The sequence below is a fragment of the Chiroxiphia lanceolata genome, chromosome 3 (genome assembly GCF_009829145.1).
Source record: "Chiroxiphia lanceolata isolate bChiLan1 chromosome 3, bChiLan1.pri, whole genome shotgun sequence".
Classification (NCBI taxonomy): Eukaryota; Metazoa; Chordata; class Aves; order Passeriformes; family Pipridae; genus Chiroxiphia; species Chiroxiphia lanceolata.
The window spans coordinates 33,950,668-33,970,221 of record NC_045639.1 but is presented as its reverse complement, the minus strand read 5'-3'; the positions used below and the strand labels follow the sequence as shown (position 1 = coordinate 33,970,221).

General features: G+C 35.3%; 1 protein-coding gene across 4 annotated transcripts in view; it reads left to right on the top strand.

Moving 5' to 3' along the window:
* CRIM1 (cysteine rich transmembrane BMP regulator 1) overlaps positions 1-19,554 on the top strand; it is a 197,224-nt gene that overhangs the window by 109,190 nt on the left and 68,480 nt on the right. For all 4 annotated transcript variants that reach the window (XM_032682577.1, XM_032682574.1, XM_032682575.1 and 1 more), the window contains 2 exons: positions 3,089-3,331; positions 9,873-9,993. In XM_032682577.1, the coding sequence (XP_032538468.1) occupies positions 3,089-3,331; positions 9,873-9,993 (364 nt within the window). The remainder of the gene's footprint in view (positions 1-3,088; positions 3,332-9,872; positions 9,994-19,554) is intronic.

The window sequence follows — 19,554 nt, the reverse complement described above, 5'->3', positions numbered from 1 at the left end:
AGTGTATGTCTATTTGACAGAGAAGCAGTAGGCTATTGTTGTGAACCTACTTTGGTCTATTGAGAAGCTGCTTTGAAATAGTCTGTTGGTGTATAAAAGGGGCAAAGTTAGCAGAAATATCACTGGTGAGTGATTTCACAATTGGTTTTTTTTGTGGAATGCAGCTTGCCATTACCCTGCCTTTCAGTCTTTTGAGGTTGTTGATGCATTTTTAATTATTTTGTTCTTATGTGTTTTCTTGTGTGTCCCTTTTGTAAAGGCTAGAAGTGTTTGTTAGTAAAGGAAAAAAGAGCTATTAAACAATTCTTCTTCTTTGATGAAATCTTAAATAGCTGTATGTAATGGAATTAAATCAGGAATCCGGCTAAAGCAGTGACATTTATGGCTGTATTAATGTTCATAATTTATTTTGAGAACAAATTAAATTTTGATGCCTTCTTTGATGAAGTAATGAAAAGGTAAACAAGTTTAGTATAATGAATCCCTGTGGGTAGAGATCTTACCATTTGCTGAGATAACAAGAAGAAAAACCTTGAAACTTTTCTGAATGGGTTGCTTAAAAGTAATGTCTTTTATTCAAAGTTGGTATCAAAATGAGGAGCCCTCATCAGCTTTTACCGAAATGCAGTAAAACTGAACTCCCACCTTCTTATATTGCACTGAGTTCTGGACTCAGGATGCAGTTACAGTAGCATGATGCTAACAGATTAAAGTTTTAACTAACATATAGTAATGCCAGACCTGGAGCTGCAGGATTTTCGTGTTTTAGATAAAGATTGCATTCAAAAATATGAAGTAAGAAGTGTACAAGAAAACACTTAATCTATGGCTGACCACATATCATTTCAACCAGTAGCTCTTTTCCATAAAGGAAAATTACATCTAAATCAAGAATCAAATCATGATGTGCAGGAAGTTTATTAACCTGCTTTTGACTCTGCTATGGGCTGGAGTTTGGGAAGCTGAAAGATCTGTTGGCTGATCCAGCTTGGGTTAATATATTTGACTTTCCTGTTGCTCAGTTGCATTTGTATACTGGAAAGGGAATTTTTCAACATGTACATAGTTTGAGATGTAATTTGGAAGTACAATATTTACATTACTATCAGTATGGAGTTATTAGTAGGGTTTTCAGGACTGTGAAATACAAAAGTAATAGTGACACTGCATTAAAAAAAAAAAACCTTTAGTTTGTTTCCTAAATATCTACTGGTGTTATGTTACGTGGTATTAAAACATGAACATATATTTGCAAGGTGGTGGTTATGTTTAAACCATTTCCTCTGAAAGAGATGCTAGCTTTATTTATTTATTTATTTATTTATTCTGTTGCTACTAACTACGTTGGGCACAATGACGTGGAAAACACTATCAAAGACAACTCTGAAACACTGAGTGAACATTTCATACAAAAATACTTGTCATGGTTCTCTGCTTTAAATTTCTGTCTTCTTTTTTGAGATGTGTCCTACATGTTGATAATGATATATCCCTGTTTTCACATTTTTGCTAGGTGATCTTACCAACTCCAACAGTAGGCTTTGCATAGGTCTTCAAAAGAGATATATCTAGAGTCCTGAATAGTCAGAATTCCAAGAGTTTGACATGCATTTCTGACAAATCTTGCTGTTCTAAAAGTTGACCAAATCAGTCAAACACAGTTTTTATTGTATTTGACCAATTGCATTGGTCAAATTGTATCTGTATTGTTTGGATTTGACCAATTGCATTGGTCAAGTACAACCAGACCTTAAGGAAATGCATATCTTCGTATAGATACATGCATATATCTGATTGCAGTTAAGTAAAAAATAGTAGGTAAACTTGTCTTTTCATGAGAGAGACTGCATGACAATGAGATTATCTGTTAGTCATGGAAATCAGAAGATTGCTGGATGCATAATGCTAAGGTAGATCAATGAACAGTTTGAATTTAAGGATCTATCTTGAGTACAAGTAGTCTATCAAGAGTCTTATCATAAGTACAAGGGCTGCTACTGCAGCAGTTCTATCACTTCTCTGTAAATGTTGAACTACATCTATTGGAAAACAAAAAGAATTTTAACAACTAAAATATCAAACCTTTTGTTATATCCGTAAACGAAAGACTATCAGTAAAATACTGAAACTAGTATGTTATCTATTATTTTTACAGCTTTCTTCAGTGAACCTCTGTAACCATAATGTTCAGTCTGAACAGTGTGTTTAATAAAGCAGATAAGACATAAGGGTAGGTTTCAGAAAAACATTGGTCTTACAAATGTTATTTAAAGTTCTAGGGAAAATACATATCTAGTCAAGGCTGTTTTGAAGATAGATGGAAATAGTGGGATTTTTAACTATAACAAAAGAGTTATGACTCTATCTATCTAGTAGCACGTTTAAGCTAGTAATCTTTGTTGCTTGTAAGAAAAAATATAAAGTACTTGTACATGAGGAATCATTGAATATCCTGAGTTGGAAGGGACCCATAAGGATCATCATCAAACCTCGTCATCACCATAGTCAAACCTCTTCTCTTAGTGATCAAGCTGTGAAAGCACATAGGAACAATGCTTCTAATGGGAACATGGGAGCATATACAGAAAAAATCCTCTTCTGCTAATGTATGGACTCTGCAAATATATTAGGTGTTGAACTTTTAACTAGCTTTTTGAATACGTGAAAGCTCAGTCCAGGTTGATAAATTAACCGGTTAAAATCAGTTGCTCATAATCCAAAATCTTCAGAAACTGAAGTATAGGTATGAACTTCAGAGCTGACGTGATGAGACAAGTTGTTTCCAAATGTCCTGGCCAACCGTGTAGCTTCACAGCTGTTCTTGAGGCTGTATGGGTTTAGCGGTCACGCACATTGTACAAATTAGAATTTTGTAAAATACTTCATAAGGCAACTGTCATCTTGCAAATACCTATAGTTTTTTTAAGTATATTCCATAAGTTTTACTAATCAGTTCAGCAGCAGCTGTTTCCTTTTTTACTGTTTTGGGGAAAGAGAAGAAAGGGAGCTTTAGCCGAGTTCGTGTTTACAGCTTCAGTACAGTGTTTTACTGACACATATGGCATGCTGATTTCTCTCTCCCTTTCAGAAGAGAAACCTGATTGCTCCAAGGCCCGCTGTGAGGTCCAGTTTTCTCCTCGCTGTCCAGAAGATTCCATCCTGATTGAAGGTTATGCTCCTCCTGGTGAATGCTGTCCACTCCCAAGCCGTTGTGTGTGTAATCCTGCAGGCTGCTTGAGGAAGGTTTGCCAACCTGGCTATTTGAATATATTGGTTTCTAAGGCATCAGGAAAGCCAGGGGAATGCTGTGACCTCTATGAATGCAAACCAGGTAAAAGCAGACACAATTTGTTTCCCCATTTTTCAGTTTTTTCTGTCTGACAAGCAAAGTAATTTATATAATTATGTCTAATAAAACCCATATAGCCTCTGAATTATTCTGATTCTTGAAAATTAAAGTTATTAAATGTGACCAGTATCCATTAAAAAAATATTATGATAAATTTTACCATCTTTTTTCTTTAAACATTAATTTAAACTCAGCAGCAAGGGAAAAGTAACCTAGTAAGAATGTTGCATTTCTGTGAATGCTACTAGTGCAAGTGACGTACTTTATATACTGATTAGGTTATACAAAGGTTTTTCATAGTAGGTATACCCTGTGCATGAACAGGGAATTATGAATTCTATCTTGAGATTTCTCCAGATTATCAAGTGATGACCCTAAAAACCAGAGAGCAAAATGGTTATGGAGGAGCATACTGAAAAACTTTACAACATTTTCAGTATTTACCCATCTTCCATTTCATGAGAACACCCTTTCTTGTGATTTATTATTCCAAGTGAATGTGAAAGATGTAATGCACTCTTTGATCCAGGCTTTGGTAAAGATGAATAATGAAAACAGAGGGCTGAAAACAGGCATGTAAAATGGTATAATCCAAAATCATGTAGGCAAACAGGTTCAAGTATGTTTAACTCTACTTTTCCTATGCTTGTTTAAATTTTCTTAAATCTTCCACAGAAGAAGACTGTACAGTCTTTGTATCTTCTAGTGCTTCTCTTTGTGGTTTTTTTTCCTAATATCCAATGCAAATTCCACCGTATGGAAATTTAGGCAAATTTTTTTTTCTCTGTCCTGAGTAATTGGTGAACAAGTCTTTACTATAATTTTTACTATAATTTTTTTGAACACTTTGTCAACCTTAGGCTTCTTTCATCTAGAATTAGCTGTAATTTCTTATGACATAGCTCCTTTGAACTCCTGCCTTGTTATGTTTCCCTTCTATAAGTTTTTTTCCATTTATCCACATTTCTTTAAAATGTGGTATCCAAAAGCAGACTAATATTTTTGGAGAGTCTTCATCAGCACTAAATACTGTAGAATAATTGTTTTCTGTCTCTCATGCAAAATTCTAAATAAGATTTAATTGTTTTACTAGAGTTATTTCTAGTTAGTGAAATGCTGTGATGCCAGGATCTTTCTGTATCATGATTGCTTCTGAACCACTATATTTTTACGTTTTAATTCTTCCTGTATATACTTAATTATGCCTTTACTGAATTTTGTCTTGCTGACTTTGGATTATTTATCTTTCTCAAAGTAGGTGTTAGCTCTGATCATGTCCTCCCAGCTGTTATTTGAATTCCCATCTTGTAGTTTGCAATAAGTCTGTCTAGACTTACCCATGGAGATTACTTCTTAAAGGCTGTTTTCACTTACTACAGAATCTTCAAACTGAATATGATTCTCTATCACATTAGTGAATTTATGTAGCTGTGTGTGTATTGTTTTCTGAAGCAGTTTGTACTTTTTGCTACAGGGACTTTAGCAGGTGAAGGCACATGGGAATGGAAAAATGAAGATGTGTATTAGGAGGATAGAAGAGTAGAGGCTTTGAAGAGATTGGGGAAGGAAACTAATGAGATTTAAGGGAAGTGTAGAACTTTGCAAATGGGGGTTAGAAATTGAGAGGCCTGGAATAGACCTTTTGTATTCAGAGTTTGACTTGGTATCCTGAAGAATTGTAGGAAAGAAGAGTTGGAGGGGAACTAAACTATATGAATTATAACTGAAATACCATGTTGCTGGAAAAAAAAATGGGATAGTGGACAGTATAAGGCCTGGGAGGTAGTTGTTCATGCAGAGTTTCTTATGGAGCTGATGTCACGAGTTTTACTGAGTATGTCAACAAGTTGATGGAATTTACATGTCAAACAGAGAAAAATGTTTTCCAGTTTTTGCCATAGACCTAAAAACTTTAGTTCTGTGAGTTCTGCTACCAGAATGCTCTTCCTGCTCTTCTCTGTCTGCTTGACCAGCCTCAAACAAATTACCAGAAGCTGGGAGGACTGCTTCCTATGACGGCAGTGCTGCCTTATGCCAAGATAAAGTGCTTGCACAATTAAAGCATAAATTGTGTTTATTTTTGTTCCTTAAATAAGATATCACTGCTCTCTAGTTTACTGTGGCATTTGAGTTGGGAACCTTCTGCTGAAATCTGCATATGTTCAAATGCTGTGATTGGCAACTCAGTTACTGAAAGAAAATAGCGTTTCCTTAACACTAAATGCTAGAATAAAAATAACTTTTTTTATTTTGAGATCCACTTCTTTTTTTGCGACTTTTACTTTAGGGATACAATTAAAGGCATTGGTATTCACTGAAAATGAACACTGAAGAAACTTAGTAGCCTAGTCATACTTGTCTATGGACTGTCCAAATTTGCCCAAATTTGGACAAATGCTTGTCCAGAGTAATATATCTTAAATGTTCTTACCTGTTGCTCCACCAAGCATCTCATCACAGTGTGGTGTGTGCTGAGAATAGGTATGTCCTGCTCATTGTTTTGCTACAGTTACAAAACTCAGAGGTAAAATAACTGGTCTGGTGCCATAAGCAACCTCCTTTATTCTTGCAAGCTGTGTATAACTGTCCATTCATGAGCAGTGAATTTAGTGAATGTGCATTGAATTTAGTTTAAGCTGGGAGTTACAGTTCTTAAAATGTATTTTTTAAAAGAAGTAATTCTTAAAGATAGTTTGAATGAGCAATCTCAAATGGAGCTGCATAACGTGTTAATGGTAAAAATAAAAATAACCTGAAATGAGATTTTTGGGAGTATATGTGCCTGTGGCTAAAAAGCTAAACCACTATGAACAGTGATGCTTTGTAAATCATTTTTGTTTATTTAAAGATTGAATTAAAATCTACTTAAAATGTATTTTGCTGAAGTGGTGATAGGAACTCTAGCTGTCACTTCTGAATAAAGCAAGCTAAATAGTTTACTTTGGCAGCTGTCCAAGAGATGTTTGTTGTACCTTTATTTATAACTTTTTTTGTTGTTGTATATGGTGTAAAAGGGAGTGTCATATTTTAGTTTCTGACATCCTTCCCCACACTGGGAAATGTCTACCATGCTAGACATAACCTATGTTGGAACAACCAATCATTTGTCAGTCTTTTAGAAATCTTTCTGGCAGAGCTTTCATTTATTCATCTCCAGCATGGCCTCTTTTTTTTCTGTTACCAAATATTGTTTTAAACACAATTGTAAAGAAAATGTTATTGTTCAGCTTACTTCTTTGAAGAATTTTGTGCAGTCAGAGCTTGATGGAAAGTCCGAGATCAGCAGCAAAATTTAGTAGGTAGCGTGTAATGACGCACAGGGAAGTAACTTGTGCTCCACCCTGGTACAGCTTCAACATTGAAAGTCAGGTCTGGAGCTTTCACAGCCTTGTGCTTAAGGACAAGGGTCAGCAAAATCAAGTTTTTATGCATAGCTGAGAGAAGAGGAATTCTGTACTCTCTGTTGCTCCTAGAAATAGTACATGCATTGTTTTATTGGATGCTTTGTTAAAGCTGTTGTTGAGAGAACTTGAGGTAAGAGTGGGGAAGGACTGGAGAAAATGAATGAGCAAGAATTACAGATGCATGTCGAATGGAGCTGGAGAAAGGGTTTTTAAGTTGTCAGTGAGGGAGGAAAAAAACCCAGCACATGTGGGGGTCCATGTTGGCAAATGTCTGGGATAGGGCAGTTAAGGAAGTGATTCAGGCAGTGATACAGCTGCATTCAAAGTCCAGGAATGCCATCTGTTATGGTTGTATGTAATATATTCTGAAGTGTCAAGGAGTGTAAAAAGGGTAATGCTTTGTCATGGAGAAATACTTTCATGCTTCCTTCCTACTTCTCCCTGGGCAGAAAGTGTAACTACCATTATCACATGTAGTTGTGTTGTGTCACATTATTCTTGAGGAACCACTTGAAATGCATCTGAACTGAAAGCAAAGGATGTTACGTGATGCTTTTTAGCTGCTGTAGAAGCAGACTGTGTATCCTTGAACTGAACCCTCAGAAATCTGCAACTTCTGAAGTCTTACCCTATGCTGAGCCACCGTGTTGCATCAGAGATGTAATTACTGACTTGCTACTGGATCGTTAGATGCCTAGGTAGTTATTTAGATCTTGCCCCTAAACTGTACACTCTATTAGTTGAAAAGCTGATATAATATTCCAGGGTGAAACTTAATACACTTAATATACTGTGTTAACATATTCTACCAGAAAGTTATTTTCGCCTAGGTATTAGCAGGTACACAGTCAGAGACCTTTGGTTTTGTAGTCTGTAAAGGAGGTGGCACATTATTGCACATATGTCAGGGTCTGCAACCATGGCAGAGTTTGTTACATTCTTGTAGAAAAATTGGTAACTCTCTGATGATACTGTATACAAATTGAGTGCATGAGAAAATTCCTGAAGACTTGTAAGTAAAGGTTGATCGGGTGTGTCTTCACTGGTAGGAAGTTGAAACATGTTTATGAGTTCTCGAAGACACATATTTGTCAAACTATGTATTTAAAGCTTAAAGCTTCTAGAATAGACAATTTTTTTTAGCTTATAATAAAATGTATAATAACAGCTTATAATAAACCTTTTCATGAAATGTACATGTGATAATTATTGGAATCAAAGGAAGATGTGAAAAGACACTGGTAGTTCAGTGGCAATTGTTTGCACTCTTATTTTTTTAGGACAGTAACACAGCTAATCTGGGAAATATCTTTTTAAGCAATGAAGAATTCAGTTATAGACTGTTCTGAAACCTTACAATATTTTCAGATTATCTGTGAGTTTTTCTCAATACTTTTTCCATTTTGAAACCTGTTTAAATCTGAAAGAAAGTAGGAACCTTTTTTCCTCTTCCAGATATTTTGCATCTCTTATCTGTCTTCATCACTCTTCTGGGAGGAAAGTATGAAAGAGATGTAAAGACAGAGCCAAGTTTGATTTTTTTCAGTGGTGCCCAGTGACAGGACCAGAGAGGTGAGGGGCACACATTGAAACAGAGGAGGTTCCCTCTTAACATCAGGAAACACTTTTTTGTTGTGAGGGTGACTGAGCACTGGCATAGATTGCCCCGAGGGGTAGTGGAGTCTCCATCCATGGAATATTGAAAAGCCACCTGGGCAGAGTCCTGGGCAACCAGATCTACATGACCTGCCTGGGGAACCTCCAAGAGGTCCTGTACTACCGCAACCATTTTATGATTAATCTAACAATATAATAATAATAAAAAAATCTATTTGAAAGCTCTTGATTCGGAGTTTGTTTGTAGTTTTTCTTAAGTTTGTACTTTTTTAATAGACTATTCGGGCTGCTTTTCAGTGTTAATGAGCTATTTACTATCACACTGTAATCACTGCAGTAGAGATGTGCTGAACACATGTAATTCTGAGACTGAGGTGTCTCATTATGACCGATTTGGTTATTGTTGCTGTGTACTGCTGAGCGTCAAGCTGGAAAAATGTAGGACCAGAAGACAGAAAACAGGCCTTTGAAGGTTATCAGCTCTTCCAGAAGTGTGGTATAGCATTGCCAAGCTACTTTAGCACTTCAGTAAGCAGCGGTGATAGTGTCAATACTGAAGTGAAGTTTAATCACTAATCAGGGATATCGTACTGTATAATTTTCAGTCTGATAACATTCTGTTCATCCTGCTTGCTCAATCAGAAGGTAGCTCATATCTTAAAGCAGGAACCATGTTTTATTCTGTACTTTCTTAGTATAATTATGATAAGGGGTAGCAAATAGATAATACCTGATAATACTGATATTGTTTGTTAACATGGAAGATTTGGGACCAAATAAGATAAAGATGTGTTTCAGCCTTCCTGAGAATGACTCATAAGGATTAAATTTTTATTCAGCCTGTTTATTTTTTTTCTTCTGGATTTCTAAACATTTGTTGCTTTCTAAAAACTGTTGGTCAGTCTTTCTTGTTAAGTGGAATTCTTTATCTCATTAATGCAGAAAGATATGATCATTTGCATTTCATTTTCACCATATATAAAAACCTAAACAAAACAACCTAATGGAATAGTCTTTAAAGTACATACTTTATATGTGCAGACATAAATCCATAGCGTATCTCCTTTTTTTTTCTTAATTTCTTATAACCCAAGTATTTTGCTATTTAAACAGCCTTTAATTAGGGAAAAAAAACCCAACAATTGTTTACTGTTGTAAAAGCTGTTGGAAGTATATATTCTCCGTAACCTAGTGTATTTCTAGTAACTAATATTATTCACAGGTGTAATGATTGTTTAAAATTGCCTAATTATTATAAATTTTTTATTAACTAATATTAGTTCAATTGCTTCCTGAGTCAAGAATTTTAAAAAGTGAATCTTAAAGAGAAAGGAAGTCTTTCTGTAATGTTGCCTAGCAAACATGCATTACTTGGATAATTTTTCTGACTTAAAAGATGATTTGATGCAGATGACGCGTAAGTGGTTGCTTATGAGGAAGTAATTTGCAAAAAGCTTCTAAAGCATAAGTAAAAGAAATTTTCTTCTTCCCTTCCTCCATAGTGTTCAGTGTGGATTGCAGCACAGTTGAATGTCCTCCTGTTCAACAAGTTGTTTGCCCCCTGGATAGCTATGAAACCCAAGTCAGGCTGACGGCTGATGGCTGCTGCACCCTGCCCACAAGGTTGGTGTCTTGATGGCTCAGTATTTTTAACTTGTTCTCTGCAATTCAAGTACTGCTGTAAGCACAGGATAATAACACGCACTTCTGTGGCAGTAAACATTGATACAGAATAAAAGACATAGGAAGTAGGTTAAAGATATATCAGTCTGATGGAAATACGGGAATCTATCTGTTTGAAGCCCAAAAAAATCATCTTAGTGCAAATGAATGAAGGTGATTTTTGCTAAAATTCCTTGAGGAGTTCATGTCTCTACATTGACTTTCAGTTAGTTTAATTAACTTTGCAAAAGTAAATACTTTTGAGAAACTTTTGAAGGTGCTTAATGATAAGAAATTAAATGATGAATATGACAAAAGATATGCCAGAGATATTTCCATCTAGTTAAAGGAAAAAAATTTTATTTTTTGGTGTGTGGAAGACCACTGTAAGAAGCTGAAAGATGATGGCTGTCTGGAACTGTAGGGAAACAGAAATTTCAAGTATTTTCTTCCATTTTACTTCTGTTGTTCAAGCAGGTGTAATTTTTTGCGATTTAAAAAATAAAACACTATAGAGTTTGTTTTGTTCCACAGTTATGCAACACTATTTGAGTTTCTGTTTTTACAACAAGTTTCCCAAAACCTGATTCAGCAATATGCCAAATAAATACAAATTCAAGCAAAAAGTGTCACCAATGAAGATATTTTACACCAAAAAAAATATTTCTTGTAGATGTAATTAGTTGGTTTACTTAGTGTGAAGGTCTTTGCACCATAGAATATTCCCCTATTCTCAACCCATTGTGTAAAGTAGTGATACACTTACTAAGAATTCAGAAAGTAGAAGATGCCAAAGGTTGTGTAATCATGGATCTTCTCTGTTGGGTACCCCTTGGGTGCACATTTAGTATGGGGACTTCCTTAGAACTGTTGTTTCTGTGACGTATGGGAGTCTCTTATTGCATGAAGATTTAAAAACATTTATTTTAAAAGAAGAGGGCAGGAAAAGAGATGAGGAAAAATATCATATGATGCACTAATCCTGGCTATTAAAATTTGAAAATATATTTCTAAACGTGGCAAATTTTATGATCTGATACTTAAAAATAGTACTATCCTTACTCAATGAATACTACAAATGTTCTTTAATTCGGAGTTGTTTTCTTCTATTTTCTTGTTTTCTGAATTTTGGACCAGATCACGGTATGGATTCTCAGTATCCTTCCTTTATTCTTTAACATATTTTCCATAAAATTCCCAGGAATTGCAGTGATGCCATATTAGTTGAGAGCTGACCTGGCTAGTTGGGATTGCACAGGAGGCTGTAGGTATCATAGTCATCATACCGGCATTGTTGTGAATACAGCTCGGCATGTTCAAGGCAACTAGAATAGAATGCTACTAAGGACTGTATTCAGAAAGATAGGTTATGAAGTAAAAGAAGGAATCTCAGAATATTATTTCATAAATTTATAGTTTAGATTAGCACTCAGAAACCTTGATATGATAGAAAGATTAATGGTACATTTTTACTTTGAAAGTTGTTTCAACTTGTTGAATTAAAAAGGGATATATAGGGCAAATTATTTTTGTTTTACAAAAGTAAAATTGTGTTCTATTTTTGTACAGTCTAATATAACTTGTGGTTTGATTTTTCTAGTACTTGCAGGGAGGGAATGAAAAATATCCACTTTATTTTTTGTCAATGATAACTTCAGTGTTACTTCTATCAGGGAACATAAAGTACCAAGAAAATAAAACTTCATTTACTTCAGAAAAATGACCAGTTGGAAATATTTTCTATTTCTCGCACACACATGGGAACTGACCTTAAATAAAACACCTAGAGTAAACATGTTCTTGAAAGAATCTTTTTATTTCTTTGTGAATGTTTAAAAATAAAGTCAGTTGGTTTGCTGGGTGTTAACTGTAACTGATGTCTGAAGTGTACTTGTCTGTGTGTGTGGTAATTCAGTGATGAAACCAATATTCCTGTCTCCTGCACACAAAGACCCCAATTGTACAATCAGGCTTTCAGTGTGTGAATTGCTAGGTAATTGTGAATTCCTGAAACCTCTTGAAAATCATTTGTTTTGCATTATTGGGATCAGAGTTTAACAAGAGATCAGAGATGGGAAAGATGAGTACTTAGCTCCTGGAGTCTTATGACCTGATCTTATGATCGGACCGGTTTTTGTGTTAATACCTCTGCCCTCCTTGATGTATAAAACTGCAAAAAAAGACCACAATTAGCATAATCAGGTGTTTCTGCAGACAGGTAGAAACAATTATAGGTGTCTTGTATTCCTTTAATAGTTTTTAATTTTATGGCTCAATCTATGTTGCTTCATGTTACTATTTGGATTGCCTTAATTCAGCCAAAGCAATAATACACTCTTTAATGGAGTAGGTGAGAAGAAAAGAAGAAAAACTGAATCTGACAGCAATAAGATCATATAAAGGATTTACATGTTGTGTGCCTGCTACAAATATCTTTAGTTATTTTGATTTTAATATACTGCTATGCTTCTTAAGGAAGACAGTGCTGTAGTCATCATTCGTGTGCTGTAGGTAATGTTGTTACTTGAAGGGGGGAATGAAGGAACATAGACATAGGGATAATCAGAAAAGAAAGCTTGTGAGAAGGTTAGAGGGAAGAGAAGTGTATGTATGAAAAGAAAGAGCAGAAAGGGAAACAAAGTGCAATTAGTTGGAACGTGAAAATCAAACCATTTGAATTCAGGTTCAACGTTTTCTCAGATTTGAGGAAACATTGGAGCTTTATATTTGAAGGGTCTCATGTCAAAATTTTAGAGAAAGTCAAATAAAGTGCAGATTTATGGATAAATGAGTCTACACTGGGAAAAGGGGATGTTTTCGCTTAATTTTGGAATTTCTTAATAAAATATTAAGAATTGTGAAATATTAACATTGCATTGTCTCACATTCAGTTTCGAGTAGCCTAAATGGATATCATATTTCTTTTTAATTGTTAGAATTAAGTTCAAAAGAAGTGTCACTGTATGGTTTTAGTGTACATTTGAGAATAATTTATTAAAAGCAAAGAGATGTTGTTTCATAAGGTCATAGTCTTTAGACATCATCAAACTTTTTTTGTTAAGATTCTGGACTTTTTGAAGAAATTATGATTATCTGTTTCATTTACTACCACTAAAATAAAGGTCTAATACCAGCAGAACCAGAAAGCAGTTAAGGAGAGTACCATGGCCATGGATGACATGTAGCTCAGTTGGTTAAGAAGTAGTTGATAACTTCATATACAGTAGGAGCAGATTGACTTCTGTCCCACATCTTGTTCTTGGCCTGTTTCTTGTATGTCATATGCTAGAAAAATGAAGATTGTTAAATCTGGTGTTAAATTGGCATCTCTTTGGGTGAGCTCTTGAATGCATATTCATAATAATGAAATCTCTGCTAGCAATGCCAGGGGGAAAGTGGGAACAGTAGGCCATAAATTCTTGCTATTGCATTCAGAGGTTACATTTGGTGTCACACTGATTTCTAATGCAGTGGTTAAAACAGAACAGCCTACTGATTTGGCATCAACATCAAAATACTGGTTGCTTCAGCCTTCATCAGACTGTTATGAGACACCTTACATTTCCAGCTATTATGTTAGGAAAGCTAAATGTTAGGAAAACAGGAAAATAGCTATTATGTTAGGAAAACTATTATGTTAGTAAAGCTTAGAAAAGTCTGTTCTTGGTAAAGATGCTCCCTTCTCAGGGAGCTTGTTGAAGAAAAAAATGTATCAGAGCTCCTACAAAAAACATGTTATTACAGTTTTGTTAATGGAAGTTTGTCATCTTCTATTGCAAACTTAAATGAAGAGATGATCAATATAAAGTGTGCAGAATCTGTTATGTTCAGATGTTCCCAGTTTTTCTCTTGTGAGTGAAGTTTCTTCAAATTTTCAGATTCCCTTGAGAATTTATTTGTAAGTGTGCAAATCTCTATCAAAATCTGTTTAATTTTATGTGTGAAAAATGTACAGTAACAACAGGAGCTTATTTCAGTGATTGTCATTGGCTTATATCTTTATTGCTCACATAGTTCTGTACTTCTTCATAGGATTTTATACAACAAAGTAAACAGCACGTTTGCACCAAATATTTTTGGATTATCTTTTTTCTTTGTGACTGTTCTCAGAATAATTTGAGAGTTTAGTCTCACTAGTCTTTTCTAGGTCTCCGCTTCTTGCTATAGTTTTATATTCCTGCTTCTGTGCTGTTGTCTGTTACAGATTTGGTAATTTCAAGATTCATTCAGTGCTCTGTTCTCAGAGATATTTCACACACACACACACCCTTCCCCCCAACTATTCTTGGTCAGTCATTTAATAAAACCATATAATCCAAGAAAACTCGATAGAGAGTAGAAAGATGTTAGTACTATGCCAGTATTAAAAAGAACAAAAGCTAAGTGATTAAGTCTGATTATCTTGGTATCAGTTCTAAGAAAAATAGTGGGAAAACTGATAGAGGATTGAATTAAGGATTAAAGGATGTAATTATAGCTAGAAGCAACTGATGTTGCTTTGACAGAAGCAGTTTATGGAATCTCATTATTTCTTTTGAAGGTACTAAGCTTGCCTTAAAAATTTGACTGTCAGAGTGCCTTCCTTTTCAATTTTGGTCTTTTTTTTTTTATTGTATTCTAAATTTAAAAAACAAAGAAACAAAAAACAACTATTACTTTTTAATTTATATTGTCTCATGATGTTTACTTTATAAAATGGAAATGTATCCCCTTCCCCAAACTACTTAACATTGAAGAACATTTCCCACGCCTCTTCTCAAAATTTGGAAGTGAATCAGTCTCAATGAATCAGTGTCATTCTCCTTTACCTGCTGAGATGAACTCTTGCAGCATGCTCATGGTGGCTTCAATATCTTGCTGATAATATAGGATATAGTAATATTCTTCTGAGGGGACAGATACATCCAGGAGTATGTTCACTAAATTCCAATAATAAGTTTGCTTTAGATACTTTTTTAGAAAGCTCACACCATAAGCCTGAATATGTTATAGATTAGAAAAAGTTCAGAAATTTGATATATGTTTATCTATCCAAATTTCCAGTAGTTTATTTTCTACCTGAGTCTTAGCTTTAAAAAAAAAAAAAAAAAAAAAAAAAAGGCAGTTTCAAGAATGATGTGGTAGAATGAGGAGGAGAAAAAGCAATTGTAAATGAAGCATAACTGAAGCAGATAATAAGTTACAGAGAGACAGAAACTTAAAGAGCAGTGAACTGCTTAATAAATCGAAAGCAAAAAGCAATACAGGTCATGATGACTGTTTCATTTGTCAGAAAAGTGATTAACAGCAAGTCTTGCAAGACTGCAGCCCAAAAGGCTTGTGCCTGATGGATGAACGGATGAAGACTTTGAATTGGGCCATTTCACTATCACTTAGTTACAGATAGCTGGATATCATTACAAATGCAAACCTCTCAATTGGCTCAAGTAGCATGAAGGAGTAGGATTATAGTTGTATGGTTTAGAAGAAAACCTCTGAAAAAATTTCTTAAATGAATTAGTCATAGAACTTTTTTCCTTGTTTGAATAGTCTTTTCCCTGTTGTTTTTCCCTTGTACGTGGCTAAATGTCTCAATATGGGGCTGCTGTGAATGGCAATGCCACGATTTGGTCTGCAGTATGATGAAGTGAAACATGCTTGACTAGCAAGTCAAAGTGGTGGTTCTCTGGATGATAGAATAAAATACTATTTAACATTGTAATCACCTACTCAGTCCCACTGGGGGGTCCAAGAGGCAATTTATATGTGCATTTTGTTTTTTCCTGAGCATTAAAGCTTTATTAGAAAACAGCCCAGTTCTTCCCTCTGCCCCACCCCCAATTCTTAAATACTTGCATTTTTATACAGCTCATGGAAAAGATTTGATTTAGTCAAAAGGTTTAATTTAAACTTTATTTGGACAGAGGTTGAATATAAGTTAGAACAGTAAAAAAATAGATTTTTTTATCATATTGAATTACCTTTCAACGTATGAAATAGTAGGAAAAAGAATAAATCTACGAATTCATGCTCCACTTTGAGAATCTTCTATTAAGAAAACACTCTTTTTCGTCTGTCCTGTGTTAAAATATTTGTAGCATGAGTGTACTTTATTTAGCAGTTCTGAAAGACGTTTAAGGATTAGTAGGGGTTGCAAAAACCACACCTCCTTTAGAGGTCACTGAAATTTATTTATGATTAGTATAGTGAGAGGTTGAGGGATAATGGCTTTAAACTGAAAGAGGGTGTATTTAGGTTTCCCAGGGAAGGTGTGGATGCCCATCCCTGGAAGCATTCAAGGCCAGTTTGGGTGGGGCTTTGGGCAACCTGTTCTAGAGGAAGGTGTCCCTACCCATGGCAGAGGGGTTGGAACTGGATGATCTTTCAGGTCCCTTCCAACCCAAGCCATTCTATAATTTTGTTGTCCCTCTAGATTACTTTTTCCAGTAAGCAATTGCTTTTAATGTACTTTATCCCCTTTTATGACACTTGGACCTGTTATCATTGTTTCATATATTGCGTCCACAACCTATCACAGCATTAGACCTAGCAGCCAACGTTCTGTATTTCATGTTACAGGAGTGTCTAGGGAATCTAGTAGCAGCTACATGTAAACTGGCACAGTTCCTTTCTTCTCATTTTATGACAGCAAGTCTGTAGTTGTAAGTTAGTAAGCTATTACCAACCATATTTGCGTTATATTTGACAGCACTCATACACAGCTAGTTGGATAATGTTTTTCTTTTGACAACATCTGTAGAGGTGGCCTCTGAATCCCTGATTAACTTTACATCTATACTGTTTAGTAGGAAGGGTTGTGTACACCCTTTCTATTCACTCTTCTTAGCTGTTTGGCTGTTCCATATCTTTGCTACATCATTCCCTGTGATTCTTGCATTTTTGTCTGTATTGTTTTCTTAGGTCTTTCTGTCTTAATTTTATGATAAATTGTTTGTGTGTTCCGTATAGGATTCATCATTTTGATTTCCCCAACCTTCTTTAGAGGGCAGTCATGATTTTCTAGGAGGTGTAAATTTTTCCTAATTTTCCACTGTACCAGTCACCTCTCTTAAGCAACTTTCTCTGATACAGAGGTCTCCCTTGTATTTGTTCTAGAATTTTAGATCCTTCTCCTCCACCCATCTCATCTTCAAGAATTGGTATCCCAGAGAAAGTGGTTGTGGATCCCAGTTTTTGTTAAAGGAAGGTTCAGCTGGAACTGGTAAGACCAAGTAAGAATCCAAACACCTGTATCTTCCTGAAATTTCTATTCAGGGATTGACTTCCAAGTAACTTGAGTAGCTGTACAAAAGGTCTAACAAAAGTATGTTAAGGGTTCTGCAGAAGCTTTGCTCTGCTTCTTAGAAACTCTGATGTCTAGCCATTGTGACCGATTTTGCTCAAGTTGTTCCTCCTGTACTTGAACTCTAGCAGACCGCTGCCATCTCAAGTACGTCTGACCATCAGGGTGTTACACTTTGTGTTGAATTGGAGGCTGTTCCTTAGTGAAGAGGCAGGTTTATGTTGAAGGAAAGCTCTACATTGATGCCAGTCAAACCCATCCCATGTCAAGTTCAGGCTTGCAGTAGGCTTTTGCTTGTTTTGACAGTTGAATAGAACACTGCAATTTTGTGAAGTTTCATAATATCTGGAAATAGGTGTTTAGGCATTTTTATTTTAGTCTTTAAAATCCTCAAAAGTTGGGAAATGGCAAATATTTTTCTCAGGAAAATAATTTTGCTCTATTCAGGTCTGCTGAGAAAGTGATATTCAGTCCTGTTTACAGACTACGTTGTACTGAATATCCACAAAGAGCAAGGATAACAGGGCATGATTGTAACCTTTAAAGGGGAACCCATGTCTCATGTCTGTCTTCTGCATGGTGTCTTCCAAGAGAGGTAATGAATTCCAGAATTCAGAGTTCAGGCATTCCCTTTCTTCTTTACTGTGGCTGCCTCAGGAATTCCTAGATGTTCTCAGTGTGATGGTTATTGCTGCCTTGGCATTGAGCCTCACAATGTGGGTTGTTTTGGCTAGCAACCATATTTTTCTGAAGTCCACAAATGAGGAAAAGATGATAAGTTGGTTGGTTGGTTGGTTGTTTTTTTAAAGCCATCTCAATAAAACTTGAACAGAAGCTCTTGAAACATATGACATTTCTGGAGCCTGATGGCTGATTTCTGAGTATCAGAGACCTCAGACAAGGAAAGGAAAACATGAGAACGTTTGCAGAAGAAATAGCATGTAAATCTTTTGCAAAAGAAGTTGAAAGATATTGTAAGTACAGAGGTCCCTGCTTGCATCTTTTATAAGATCAAGCTTTTTGTGCCTGTATGATCTGTTGAAAATACACATCCATGGTCTTACAGCAACTCCTAGGAAGTACTGAATTGGACAACCTTAAAAACAATACTACCTAAAGGAAGAAGCACATTTCCCAAGAGCAAAACAAACCAAAAGTATTTCTGCAGGGGGAGGAAGTATTGATGATAGCTATGCAAATAATTTCTTTTTTTTTTATGTATGAGTTTTTATGGAAAATTATATGTAGTTCTTTAATATGACCCTGTGCTGAGTAAATAGTATATTTTACTCCTCCACTGTGAAACTTCTAAAAAGAAATTTTAAACCAGATAAATTAAAGAGACTCTTAATTGTTTCTACTTGTAGGTGGCATTTTATGCTTGGAATTAGGATGAGATTATAGTCTCTATAGAATTTGATTTGTTTCCATTCTTGATAAACAAGCTACTGTTTGAACTCTTTCAGTTTATAATAAGTTGGTAGACGTATATCTTTCTGTTACAATTTTTGTTTTCACTTGTCACTCTAATAATTAATGTATACTTTGACCACACTGAGTATTATTTTTCCTTCTTCCCCAGAGACTTCCCACTGTATTTTGTTTCATTTCTTCTACTTACTTAGCTAATAACTTGTTTGGAAATTGAATAGGTGATTTAGTTGAGAATAATTTCTGGCTTGAATAGGTAAATTTCTGTTTGTATCACAGAGGTCAATAAGGTCTTTGACTGTTGTCTTCAGACTGACAAGTGCACAGATGCCTAGGGAAACCCATACGCATAAAAAAGCAGTAGAATTACAATTTGCATTTTAGAAGGAAAGTAGGTGTGAGAATTTCAAAGCAGTTTCCAGTGGTACTCAGAGCAGATGATAATGTCAGCATTATTGAGGTTATAACAAAAGAGTTTGAAGTTGTATTTCCTCTGGAACATAGCAGTAAACATCATCTCGGAACTCAGAAGCCACAAGTTGCTGCTTCTTTTTTCCTTTGCAAATTACTGAATAAGTAAAAAAGTGGAACTGAAAGTTGTGGACTGTTTTAAAATAAAAACTAGTTTCTCACTACTTCTTTGAAATGTCATTGGTGAAATTCAGTCTTGTTTCTACAAAAGCATTACAGTTCTTGCGTGCATGGAAAAGTCTCATTAATTGAATGGAGCTGTTAGGTCTCAAAAACATTTTGATTTTGGAACAAAATTCTGGCTTCATTTTTACTCAAGGTCAGGTTGAATGGGACTC